The 15000-nt window shown below is 38.9% G+C and overlaps 1 protein-coding gene across 2 annotated transcripts in view; it reads right to left on the reverse strand.

Moving 5' to 3' along the window:
• Positions 1–15000, reverse strand: part of LOC106879642 (transforming growth factor-beta-induced protein ig-h3) — a 28638-nt gene that overhangs the window by 9154 nt on the left and 4484 nt on the right. The window contains exons 2-6 of one of the 2 annotated variants that reach the window (XM_089340033.1): positions 9134–10171; positions 2971–3018; positions 2656–2781; positions 1118–1212; positions 439–626 (exon numbers count right to left, since the gene is read on the reverse strand). In XM_089340033.1, coding sequence (XP_089196159.1) covers positions 439–626; positions 1118–1212; positions 2656–2781; positions 2971–3018; positions 9134–10171 — 1495 coding nt within the window. The remainder of the gene's footprint in view (positions 1–438; positions 627–1117; positions 1213–2655; positions 2782–2970; positions 3019–9133; positions 10172–15000) is intronic. The other variant, XM_089340034.1, reaches the window with a different exon arrangement.

Consider the following 15000-nt stretch of genomic DNA (forward strand, 5'->3'; position numbering starts at 1 on the left):
GAGGGAGAAGAGAGAGAGAGAGAGAGAAGGAGGAGGGAGAAGAGAGAGAAAGAGAAATATAGAGAGAGGGAACGTAAACAATGCAACACCCCCACCACGATATATATATATATATATACACACACACACATATATATATATATGATATAAAGATATATACATATATATATATATATGTGTGTGTGTGTGTGTATGTATATATATATATATATATATATATATATATATATATATATTTACTCATATATATGTATATGACCGGCTTCTTCCAGTTTCCCACTACCAAATCCATTCACAGGGCTTTGGTCGGCCAAAGTTCCACGCAGAAGGTTTGAACTCCAAACCGTAGGTTTCCCGTACAGTCAAGCCTCTAGAATATTTTAAATACAAAGAAAATAAACAAAAACAAAATACAAAGGAAAACAAAATAATTCCTACATTTTGGATTTTCACTTTCGGGGGTGGAACCGGTTTTCCGTTTATTTGAAAGCCACTGTTGATAGGAGCAAACATGGTGATGTTCTCGTTTTGGAAGTCATCTTCCAGTCCCATGGTCTGCAGAGCGTGCATGAAATTGGTCAGGTTGTTTTCTTTGAGGAATGTAAAAGTGTCAACTAATTTCACAGCTGCAAACAAAGAGAGAGAGAGAGAGAGAGAGAGAGAGAAATGCCAGGTAGGTTATCACACTGCCAATAAATACCTGTCTGTCTGTCTGTCTGTCTGTCTGCATGTATTTTTGTATGTCTGTCTGTCTGTCTATTTGTCCATCTATCTATGTATCTGAATGTATGTCTGTCTGTATGTCTGTCTATGTATGTATGTATGCATCTATCTATCTATCTAATCTATGTATCTATCTATCTCTCTACCTATCTGTCGACAGACAGATAGGTAGACCTGTCTATCTACCTGTCTATCTGTCTGTCTTTCTGTCTGTCTGTCTATCTATCTCTTTTACTTGTTTCAGTCAATTGACTGCGGCCATGCTAGAACACTGCCTTTAGTCGAGCAAATCGACCCCAGGACTTATTCTTTGTAAGCCTAGTAGTATTCTATCGGTCCCGAACCGCTAGATTACGGGGACGTAAACACACTAGCATCGGTTGTATATACAAACCTATGGGGCATCCAAAATCGCCAATTTTCCTGGAGTAACCAGGACAGCATTCCATGATTTCCAGCTCCTCCATTTTTTCGGCATCTTCAATAATTCTAGAGTGAGAGAAGAAAGAAGGAATATTACAGACAAATTCGTGTTAGCAATCTAGCAGTTATTAGGCGAAAGCACATTTATATATACATACATATATATATATATATTTCTTCTTGTTTTTGCCTTTGTGAGTTACAAGTAATGCTATCTGTTGGAGTCTCAGCTTTTTTAGCTGCTATTTCTGAACTTCGGTATGTGGTGAAGCAAATATTTGCTGATCCCTTAATTATGTTTATAAATGTATATGAACTTTTAAATAAGTTCTCCACCGATAATGGTGCTTACATACCGAAGGGCTTGGTAAAAATTATTAATTGTTGATTTATTAATAAATTGATAAACTTTTACCCTTTTAATTTGTAATAATTATTCACTCCCTGTTAGTAAACGCAGATTCTCTGCGGTATTGCTTGTGACGCACATGGTAATTTCTTGAAGGAAGGATAGTGGACTGGCTGGCCGAGGTAGATTCGGTTATGCTTTCAGGCTTGTGTCGATGTATGATGTTCACTCGTTCATGCATACACAGTTTGCTAGCATGGTCGAATTTACTACTGGAATATCGTATTGATGAAGGAAATTGAGTATTTATCACTCATAATCCAGAAACGCGTCTACGATTAACTTCGGAATGGTTAGTTTTCATTGTTTTTTTCTTCTTGTTTTTGCCTTTGTGAGTTACAAGTAATGCTATCTGTTAGAGTCTCAGCTTTTTTAGCTGCTATTTCTGAACTTCGGTATGTGGTGAAGCAAATATTTGCTGATCCCTTAATTATGTTTATAAATGTATATATATATATATATATATATGTATATATATATATGTATATATATATATATATATATATATATATATATATATAAATTCTCAATCGCAGGATAATGCTAATAATATAGCCTGAACAGGTTAAACTACCCCTATTTTGCAGAAAAAAATGCAGGTGGTTAGCTGTGAACTCGAACTCACATCTCCGTGATTACGCGTCACGATGCTCTGACCGATTGAGCTAAACTCCCCCACTACAGATTCTTCTGCAAATTTAAGATGTATAGAAATCTCGCTTTATGAGACGCTCTCATATGTTAAATTCAAATTACGACAAACGTAAACAAACAAAAATGAAGTTTGCTTTTAGAAGCGTTGAGATGTCTAAGAAAGTTAAATAAGTGATTTTAGATTCTCAAACGCAGGATAATGCTAGTAATATAGCCTGAACAGGATAAACTACCCCTATTTTGCAGAAAAAAGTGTAGGTGGTTAGCTGTGGACTCGAACACACATCTTCGTTTGTTTGTTTATATATATATATATATATATATATATATATATATATATATATATATATATATATATATATATATATATATACATATATATATAAGTGTGTGTGTGTGTATGTGTTAGTGTTAATAAGATATAATAACTAGGTAGTTAAACTTACGTGGTTTTGCAGCGGACGCTGAAGAACGACTGGTCACATGCCTTGCTGTAGCTGCCTTGATGGACTTGCAGGTCGCTGTCTGTGATGTTGGTCACTTCAGTGGTCTTGTTCTTGCAGACGTTTGGCCTGAAATGTCGAACATATAAACAAGCATGGACACACTTATACACAGAAACACAAGCGCACGTGCGATCATAAACGCACAGGCAGTTGTGTGTGTGTGTGTGTGTGTGTGTGTGTGCGTGTGTGTGTGTGTGTGTGTGTGTGTGTGTGTGTGTGTGTGTGTGTGTTTTTATGACAGTGGAGGATACTCACCCTTTCCACCAGGCTCTGCCGTTGCCATTTCCAAAAGACACCCGGAAGCTACCAAGATGAAAAGAAAAAAGAAAAACAAAAAATGAAGACAATGTTTAGAGTAAAATATAACGAAATTCGTATATATGTATATATATATATATATATATATACACACACAAACACATATGGATAGATAGATAGATAGATAGATAGATAGATAGATAGATAGATAGATAGATAGATAGATAGATAGATAGATAGATAGATAGATAGGTAAATGGTACATTCGGAAAAAAAGGCTGGAAAACGATTGTAAATATCATGAGAGTTTTCATCAATTTGTTTTGCATTCGTTCTAAGTTCAAATTGTGCTAAAGTGAAGACTGAGATATTTATCTGAGCGAAATTAAAGAAAAAAAACAAAACTGTAAAACTTTCTAAATTACGGGGGCGTAAATGAACTTGCACCCGTTGTCAAGCAGCGATGGGACGAATACAAACAGAAAATCACATACACACACACATAATTCTTAAACAAAATTTATATATATCTATCTATATATATATATATATATATATATATATATATATATATATATATATATATATATATATATATAATTCTTAAACAAAAATTATATATATGCACATATACATTACATACATACATAAGCATACATACATCTACTTACACACAAAAGGGCCCTACATACACACGGGCATAAGACCAATTCTCGGACACAGAGTAGACCTTGAAGGGAGAAGGTAAGCCATTGAAAAGGTCACGATTAGCGATTAAAGGACTTTGGCCTACAAACAACCGATGATTTTTTTCTATCAAATTAAACAAACGTTCGATTACTTAATTAGGTATTTAACCAATTGACAAATAATAAAGAATAGATATTTAACCCTTGCGTGCGTTATTATTATTATTGGCGCAATGATCCTCCCAACGTCTTCTCAATATATTGCATGTTTATGTTACTAGGTGTGATGACAGGTTATATTTGGTGTTCTCTAGTTTGCCTGTTATAAACAAGAGCAGTATATTTAGTAGGTATTATTCTAACTCGGTTGATGTGCTGCCAAGCTTCAAGATGACCGCTGTAACCTTGGAGTCGAGCAGCAATGTCTGAAGAAAGGCTGGCAATTTGTGAATGTGACGTCATCTGTATATGAAGCTGTCTCTATGTGATAGTTTGAGAGAATCATTTAGACAGAGGTGAGACTTGCTAATACTAGAAATAACAACATAATCGCATTCATATGAAATTCTATTGCCGTAGTCACCTCTACAGCCTACGTGTTTTCTGGTTGTTATTGTTGCTGGTGTTGCTGTAGCAATCGTTGTTGCTGCTGCTGCTGGTAGTGGTGGTGTTTAAGGCTAGGTCCGTCCTGATGAAATTGACCTATAGGCAAAGGTATTCCAACCGTGACTATCCATTCTTTTTGCAAGAAGTTCAGAACCACATAATCCAAGGTGACCCCCTTATTTTTTAAACTCAGTGGGGGATCGAATATACACATATACATATACATATATATATATATATATATATATATATATATATATATATATATATATATATATATATATATATATATATATACATACAGACAGACAACAGTCAGACAAACGGACAGATAGATAGACAGACAGACAGAAAGGGCTAAGGTTATCATACAAACACTCATGCACATACACACACACACACACACACACACACACACACACACACAGACATACCGACAGACAGACATGCAAACAGACTCTCATATGCTAATACATATACGCACACCGTCACACACACGCGCGCGCATGCATACAGGCATACAGACATACAGACAGTCAGACAGGCTGACAGACAGACAGGCTGACAGACAGACAGGCTGACAGACAGACAGGCTGACAGACCGTTTGACTGACAATCTGGCAGTCAAATTCTCACACAAACTCGGTGAACGTTGAAAGGATATTTCTGACACTTTCTCATTTTTAAAACATTTTCACACTCACACACACACACACGCACACACACACACACACATATTAGTTTTAAACATTTTTGACAAAATCTGATCCTTGGGCACCCACCACTACCGACACCTACCAACGTCACCCTCACCCCCCCACCCCCACCACTACCACCCGCGCACCCTCCATCACACTCTGTGCGCCTTCATCTACCCACTCTCCACCATTCTCCCATCATTCTTCACCCCCCACCACCACTCTTCACTACCACCACCACCACCACCACTCTTCACTACCACCACCACCACCACCACCACTCTTCACTACCACCACCACCACCACCACCATCTTCTGACACCATCCATCATTATTTTCAACGCCGTCACCACCTCCAACACCAACACCATCAACACCACCACTAACACCACCACCACTACCACCACCATCACTACCACCATTTTTTTACCATTCACTTCCACCATCCTCCACAAGCTTCAGCCATTACATTAGACACACACGCACACTCACCACACATGCATATATTCATATATATTCTTACATACACGCATGCATATATACTCACAGACGCAGTTATATACTCACACGCACACACACACACACACACACACACACACACACACACACACACACACACACACACGACAACCGCCACCATCATCCACCGAATTCATGTCTCTCCACCACCACCCTCGTCTCACACCACTACACACCACATAGCTTCATACTGTCCTATTAATAATGGGACTGGTGGAGTCGGGTGGCGGCGTCGGGTCGCGGAAGAGATGACAGTGGGATGCAGTGTTAAGTGAATTGAAAAATGTCACTGTTTCCTCTGTCACCGAATAATCAACCGCGTGGCCCGTTCGACGCGTTAGAAATAAAATGTAAGTCTCTCTGAAATTACTCCCTACCGCATTGGAAACGGAAGGACACATTGGATAAAGTGCTTTTGGATATTGCCTTTGAATACGATACGAGATGGTCAGATAGAAGCACGTTGAGTTCCGTAGCATAGTCTAAAATACAGAAATGAATTTACACCCACCTAAAAAGCACCCAGCAAATGTTTCGTTTGCAAATGTTATGTTATTTTCGACAGTTGGCTACGTTACCTTCACCCCATCCACGCCACATCCTCACCGCATCTTCATCACATTCTCACCCCCATTAGTTGAGTGTAAGATTGCATTGAGTGAACATCTCTGGCCTTTTCTGAAAAATGACGTACGCAATAACGGAAAAGAGTGGCGGTTGTGGAAGCGTGAGAAAGGGATTTGTTAAGATGTGAGATGTGAGAACGGGGTTTTTAAGAAAACGCGTGAAATGTTTGAAGTCAAGTTTCTAGGTAAAGGCTTATTGGTAAAGAGAACAATACAAACGTTGGTTAAGAAGTGGAGCGCTTAGGGGATCAGTGCAAAACTCCCCCAAAACAAAGTGACACAACAGTTCGAACGCTGGACATTACTCAGGACGTTCGCCAAACGATTGTTCGAAATCCAAAGAAGCCAGGACATGAATTGGCGCAGCAGTCTCACATAAGCAGGAGATCATTGCAACGAATGTTGGAAAGTGTAAAATTGAAGCCATATCGTTTCACATGTAAACAGCAATTAAAAGTGGGCGACACGAGCAAACGAGTAAACTATTACACATATCTTCTGAATAGCAGCTACACGCAGTCATATTGACACATGTTGTTGGCACTCCGTCGCTTACGACGTCGAGGGTTCCAGTTGATCCAATCAACGGAACAGCCTGCTCGTGAAATTAACGTGCAAGTGGCTGAGCACTCCACAGACACTTGTACCCTTAACGTAGTTCTCGGGGAGATTCAGCGTGACACAGTGTGACAAGGCTGGCCCTTTGAATTACAGGTGTAACAGAAACAGGATGAAAGAGTGAGAGAAAGTTGTGGTGAAAGAGAACAGCAGGGTTCGCCACCATCCCCTGCCGGAGCCTCGTGGAGCTTTAGATGTTTTCGCTCAATAAACACTCACAACACCCGGTCTGGGAATTGAAACAGCGATCCTATGACCGTGAGTCTGCTGCCCTAACCACTGGGCCATTGCGCCTCCACCATATTAACACAAAGACACTTGAAAAGGAAAGGCTGGTGGATTGTTTTTTTTTTTTTGCGTGTATAAGTTTATTTCTGTATTTATAAGATGCTACAGAACCTGGGCTACTTTTTCGTGCGCCACTCCTTATTAACCTGTTTTTCAGCTTGGTGAAGACTAACCCGAGGCTAAACAACAACACTATAAGCATATGCAGTAACAGTAACATCAATAATAACTATAATATTAATCCTCAGCAGCAACATTGTTAGCGTAACAACATCATTGGCAACATTAGTAACAACAACAACAACAACAACAATAACAATAGCAACAACACCCACAGCAATAACAACTGCACCAGCAGCGGCAAAAGCTAATTAAAGATCCAACGAGAGACCGTCGACAGGATCGCAAAAAACCGCAAAAATTAGTAACCAAATTTATTTCGAATCACACTTTATGTCGGACGTTTTGTGCAATACGATCAGAGGTTGGGGTTTGTCACGTGCAGCAACTTAAAGAAATTTGAGAGTTTGAAGAAAGAGAGTAGTAATTAACCAAATATGTTAATTAATTACTACTTCTTTCAGGATTACTAAAGTGTCGTGTAACATAACGCACCAAACTTTTTGGGATTTTTGTCTTTCATCAGTGCGTGAGAATCAGAAAAATAAAAAAATAAGTGATATCATGTCTTTCTCTGTATCTCATTATATACCAGAGAGCATCTATTTTTTCTTTTTTTTTTTTTTTTCGATTTTCCTCCATTGTCTGACGAAGAGTAAGTATCAAAATCTCAAACTCTATAGCCTTATGCTGATTGAAGGAAAGCTTGTATAAAGAGGTCTTGAGAAAGATATATTACACTAGGATGAATTTTCTTTTGTTGTTTAAGGGATCACGGTTCGATTAGTATCTGATCATGGATTTGCTATATCTGGTCTGATTTGGGACTGAACAACGACGACAATAAGATAACAAGAACAACAACAACAAAAAGTGTTTCTCATGAGGCCATTTTTCACAGTTTAGTCTAGATTGGAACAATATCATAGCTGCATTAAAACGTAGCTCATTTCCTTCCTTCTTTCGTTAATAAGCTGAGATCACAGATCAAATTAATTAGGAATGATGTGGGTCTAAGTACTACTACCACCACCACCTCCAAAACACACCATCACCCCCCCCCACACACACACACACAACCGTCACCACTTCCAACAGCATCAAAAAGCCTAACATCATGGTTGTTTCCGCCAATCTTCATCAACACTAGTCTCGGTGACCTCTACAAAAGGTCATGGCCGTTGACCTTCCTTCTCTTTGTAAGAGTGTGCATGAGATAATGATCACTCTCTTGTGTACTGGTGAATGGTTGACCTTTCAACAGTTGAATGCGATTATCTAAAATGTGGTTATATATTTATATGTATATATGTATGTATGTATATATATGTATGTATATATATATATATATATATATATATATATATATATATATATATATATATATATATATATATATATATGAATTAATTAGAGAGATACAAATGACAATCCAATAATTTATTTATATTATAACATAATATACTATGAATATAATATAATATAACATAAATAATAATTGCTTATGCTATATTATATTCATAGAGGCGCAATGGACCAGTGGTTAGGCCGTAGAAAAAAATCGAGTTGGTGTTTATGAATGTATTCCATAACAGAGGGATTTTCTGAGTTTATTTCAGGACAGACTTCTTTGTATGTAAGCATGTATGTATGTATGTATGTTATCAACCAGTTTCATTTCTGTATTTCTTGCCAATAGAGAAAGAGCCGGACTCTAACATAGATTCAAGGCTCCTTCATTGGAACTTTTATCAACATCATCTAGGTATTTGTGCATGTGTGTGTGTGTGCAGTATTTGGTGTTAGTGTATGCGCAGATTTGTATGTTTGTTTTATGGATGCGTTTATATGTATATATTTTCATGTCTAGATGCATGTATGTATGCATGCATGCAGGTATATACATTTACAGACACACTTTTGATGTAAATTCATAGATTTAATTGGCGAAAAAATATATATATAATTATGTCAATATGTTTTGGAACCAAAATACCTGACACTTCTTGGAAGCCTCCTCCTCGGATGATCACTCGCGTCATCAGTTGGTGGCGGCTGGGATTCCTCTGCATCATAGAATTTCGTCATTTCTCTATCGTAAGGTGGTGGTGGGATGACGGCCCATTCGTAGTTCTGTGTGCAGTGCTGGCCCAATACCATTCCTTTCACGCCACAGTGTGGATCATAGCTGCGCCAATCGTCAGAGTGGTCGCGTTGATAGCTAGGGTATCTGTTTCGTCGGTTGCTCCGACGATAGCAAATGCTACCTCCATCATGATAACCGCCATGATGGCAGCCTCCATTGTGGTGACCGCCATGATGGCCTCCATTGTCGCCCTCCCCATGACGGTGACCTCCATGGTGACCTCCTCTATGGTGACCTTCTCCATGGTGACCTCCTCCATGATGATCTCCTCCATGGTGACCTCCTCCATAGGGACCACCTCTATGGTGACCTCCTCCATGGTTGCCCTCCCCATGAAGGCTTCCCCTATTATGCCCTTCTCCACGGTGACCTCCATAAGGTCGCTCCTCACGATGGTGACCGCCATGATGTCTCCCTCCATGGTGACCTCGTCCATGATGCATTCCTCCATGGTGGCCACCTCCATGATGGCGGCCTCCATGATGGCCACCTCGATTGTGCCCGTCTCCATCGTAAGGCCCTTCCTCATAACCATCATAGTTAACTCGCTCATAATCTCCACGCTCACCTCCGTACTGACGTTCATCGTAATCTCGTCTAGAATTATACTCATGCCGACGTCCACCTTCGTATCTAAGGCTATCTCGTCCAAAATCGCGTCGGATGCTGAAAGGCCGCCGAAGAGAGCTTTGCTGGCGTCGCTGATCGGAATTTCCATTCTGTTGGCCAGAATCTTGTCCACCGTTTTGAGCTCTATTTCGCTGGTTCAAATGCTGACCTCTGACGCGGTCGGGAAGCCGTCCAGAACGTCGCCAATTTCGTTGAACGCTTGGATTATCGTATACTTCTGCAGAGTTCTGATCAGGATTGTTTTCCGATTTCTTAAAACTATTTTAACCAATCAAAAATAGAGAGAAAGAGAAAATTACGAGTCATGACAATCAACGACACGAATAGACATAAATCTTCAGCAAATGCTGATGACTCTGATGAAGGAGCGTCTGGGTGGTCATTCAATATGCTAGAAATAACAGCTAAATCTCCATCCAACCATACACACACATACAGGCTGCCCCCACAAATTTAGTCGACAAAATTCACTCACAAGGCCCGGGGCTATAGTAGAAGACATTTGCCCAAGGTGCCACGCAGTGGGACTGAACTCGAAACTACATAGTTGCGAAACGAGCTTCTTAACGACACAGGCGTGTCCGTATGTTTGCATTTGCAGCCGGCAGGGGGCTTCCTTAGTAACAGTTGGTGAGAGAGGAAAAGGCAGAATCTATAACCGTTTATTGATTTTTTTCCTTTTTTTTTGTGGGGGTGCATTATGAGAGGAAGTTAGGTTTATGCTGATGCTTGTCCTGAATGTTAGAAACGAATTGAAGCTTGCAAAGGGTTCCAAATTCTTGCAACGGAATGTTTGCAAAGGGTTGTATTCCGATAAAGTAGTCAAATTTCTTGCAACCGGAAGGCGGCGAGCTGACAGAAACTATTGCTTAGCGGTATTTCGTCTGTCTTTACGTTCTGAGTTCAAATTTCGCCGAGGTCAACTTTGCCTTTCATCCTTTCGGGGTCGATAAATTAAGTACCAGTTACGTACTGAGGTCGATCTAATTGACTGGCCGCCCCTCCCCCAAAATTTCGGGTTTGTGCCTAGAGTAGAAAATATTATTAGTTATCCTTCCAATATGTATTTCAGTGGTGGAGGTCATACAATATTTTTATTGTTTTAAGGCCGCGTGCTGGCAGAACCGTTAGCACGCCGGGCAAAATGCTTAGCGGTATTTCGTCTGTCTTTACGTCCTGAGTTCAAATTCCGCCGAGGTCGACTTTGCCTTTCATCCTTTCGGGGTCGATAAATTAAGTACCAGTTGCGTAGTAGGGTCGATCTAATCGACTACCCCCCCCCCATCCCCGACAATTTCGGTTTTGTGCCTAGAGTAGAATTCTTGCAGTCGGGTGAAGTTCACAAAAGGCCTCAAATGATACAACGAAGTTAAGTTCTCTAACGATTTCCCCAAATGGTTGCAGTGGAGTATATTCCGTTAAATACCTCAAATGTTTGTGTATATACATGTATATATATGTATATATATATATATATATATATATATACATACACACACACACACACACACACACATATATATATATATATATATATATATATATATAAATGTCTGTATGTATATATATGCAAATGAGCGCACTTACACACACACACACCACACGCATACACACACACATACATGCACATACACATGCATACACACGCATACCGACAAACAGAAACACACTGACAATATTGAATTAACCAAATATTAAGAGTTCATTTTTCATAAAAACAACGGAATCAAACAGCTATGTATACCTTTTTCTATTTAAAGTCACTAACAGTATGATCCTACTTGGATTTGGTTGCTATTTCTAGCATATAGAATGACCAAGTAGAGGCTCCCTCTTTGGCTCGTTGCTGCAGCATGTTGCAGAGATAATAATAATAATAATGATAATGATAATAATGATAATCCTTTTTACTATAGGCGTTAGATCTGAAATTTTGGAGGAAGGAGGTAAGTCGATTACATCGACCTCAGTGTATCACTGGTGCTTAATTTATCCAACCCGAAAGGATGAAATGCAAAGTGAACAACGGCGGAATTTGAACTCAGAACGTAATGACAGACGAAATACTGCTAAGCATTTCGCCCGGCGTGCTAACGTTTCTGCCAGCTCGCCGCCAACAAACTATCAATTATTACAATTATTATTATCATTGTTGTTGTTGTTGGTGGTGGTGGAGGTGTTGGTGGTGGTGGTGGCGGTGATTTGGTTACTGCTGTTGCTGTTGTTTTGGAGGTTGTTATTCTTGTTAGCACCTTCATCATCATCATCATCATCATCATTACCATCATCATTATTGTTATTATTATTATTATTATTATTATTATTATTATTATTATTATTATTATTATTATTACAAAATTTGATAAATAGTGCTTATATCAAAAATTAGGAACATTTTAGAAAACATGCAGAAAACTAATCAAGGTTAATAGAAACGCTCAAAAATTTAACGGTTATTGGTGTTGTTATAACTGCCGTTATTATTATTATTATTGATGTTATTATCATAACTATTATTATTATCATCATCATCATCATCATCATCATCAAAATTATTATTGTTGTTGTTGTTGTTATTATGATTATTACATAATGCGTTGGACTGACAAAATCGGTAAAACATCAGAAAAAAAATGTTTCGAACAATTGGTTCCGATCCAAACGTTCTGAGCTCAAGTATCACCGAGGTCAATATTGTAGTTTTATTTCTCCGAGGTCAATAAAATAAACTAGAAACCAGCTACTGGGGGAACCAAAGTAATCACTCACAGCCGATCCGAGCGCTTCCAGACGGCTGCGAAACGTGATATCGACCCCGCGCACGGGGTGCTACCGGCAGCTGAAGCAAGGCTGGCACCAGTTTTTCTTCTGTCTAGCAGCTGGGGCAAAATGTTGAATGTTGGGACGAAGCGAAAACGATTGAAGCCAAAACGCTTTTCTCTTTCGATCAAGTATTGTCATAACAGTATCGTCCAGGCTATCGGATGTTATTATACCTCGCTGGTCACAATGCGCTTCACGTTATTTCAGCCTTCGAATGATGCGATCCCTCTGGTTAGGCGGACAGGCCAAACATTCCTCCCTGATCCGTCAAAGGCCAACTCATTTGTAACTGAATGAGCTGAAACAACGTGAAGTGATGTGCTTTGTTGAAGAACACAACGCGCCGCACGGTGGTCCGGGAATCGAACCCAATGATCTTGCGATCGCAAGTTTCAATGTCTTAACCACAAGGCCACGCGCTTTTACGTGTACTCAATACAAAAATAAATTCTTCTAAGTAAATACAAATTATGATCAGAAACTGGTTTAGTATTTCATGTAGCAAAGCAGCCAATCATTAGATCAATAATCCTAGCATTCTACATATATATATATAATATATATCTATACACACACGCACACACACACACACACACACACACACACACACACACACACACACACACACACACACACACACATATATATATATATATATATATATATATATATATATATATATGTATGTATACATCATATATGTATATATCATTCGACTTCAGAAGCAGAGGCTTAAAGGTTTAATATATAATATTACAAAGTTTAAGAGACTTGCCAAAGATTCACATTCCGCACATCTATTTAATACTTGTGTATAAAATGAATGACCAAGATCAAAGGCTTAATAGAAATGCCCAACATGCTTGTCCATTAAAAGGAAAAACCGTCATTTGGCCTAAATAATTGACCGAAAGAAACGCGCAACATGGATTTTTTTTTTTTTTTTTTTTTTTTTGCAAGATAGAATGTTCCAAAGATATTTGCGCAAGTCAAGGTTAGAAGACACTGGTACAGCACAGAGGCCTTCTTCGATACAAATACATCCCAAAAATATTGGCCAATCAGAACTAGAAGAATTATGTGACACCTGTTCTTTACTAAGCCACGTACCAAAGACCTTATTCTTGCTTTTTTTGAGTGAGAGCCTAGCCTGCATTCAAAGTGACACTGGGGTACAAATATACGAAGGCTGATATATCCGCCATAACTACCCGTCTGATAAAGGTATACGATGCGCATGCGTCACAACGATACCGTGATGTCATAACAAGACAAACTGTACATAACCTTGCATAATTATCATTATTATTATTATTATTATTATTATTATTATTATTATTATTATTATTATTATTATTATTATTATTATTATTATTAAGGCAGCGAGCTGGCAGAATCGCTAGCACGCTTAACGATATGCTTAGCGGTATTTCGGCCGTCGCTAGGTTCTGAGTTCAAATTCCGCCGAGGTCGACTTTGCCTTTCATCCTTTCGGGGTGGATAGATTAAGTACCACCTGATTTCGGGTTCAGTCGCGCCGCGTGGCAACTTGAGCAAGTGTCTTCTACTATATCCTGGGGCCGACCAAAGCCTCGTGAGTGGATTTGGGAGATGGAAACTGACAGAAGCCCGTCGTATATATATATATGCGTGTGTGTGTGTGTGTGTGTGTGTGTGGTGTGTGTGTGTGTGTGTGTCTCAAATATCGCTTGACATCCAATGCCGGCGTGCTTACGTTCCCGTAACTCAGCGGTTTGGCAAAAGAAGACCGATAGTATAGGTACTAGACTAACAAAGAATAAATCCTGGGGTCGATTTTCTCGACTAAAAAGGTGGTGCTCCAGCATGGCCGAAGTCAAATGACTGAAACAAATAAAAGAATAAAAGAATATATATACATATATATATATATATATATATATATATATATACGATGGGCTTCTTTCAGTTTCCGTCTTGCAAATCCACTCACAAATCTTTGGTCGGCCCGAGGTTTGAAACAAACTTCTTATCCCACATATAACACCTTTCAATTAACCTTAATACTTTCTAACTAATACTAACCATAGCGTCAACTTTCTTCCTACACTAAACTTAATCCTGTATTCATTCCTTTAATCTAATGTTAAACCCCACAACTTTAAAATCTAAAGTATAATCGGCTTTGAACGAAATTAGGTGTCGTTATCACGAACGGAAATTCAAAAAAAAAAACAAAATGCGCAATATAAATGACATCCTGGGAAGGTTCTAGAAACAAAGAA

The sequence above is a fragment of the Octopus bimaculoides genome, chromosome 23 (genome assembly GCF_046866305.1).
Source record: "Octopus bimaculoides isolate indiv1 chromosome 23, ASM4686630v1, whole genome shotgun sequence".
Lineage (NCBI taxonomy): Eukaryota > Metazoa > Mollusca > Cephalopoda > Octopoda > Octopodidae > Octopus > Octopus bimaculoides.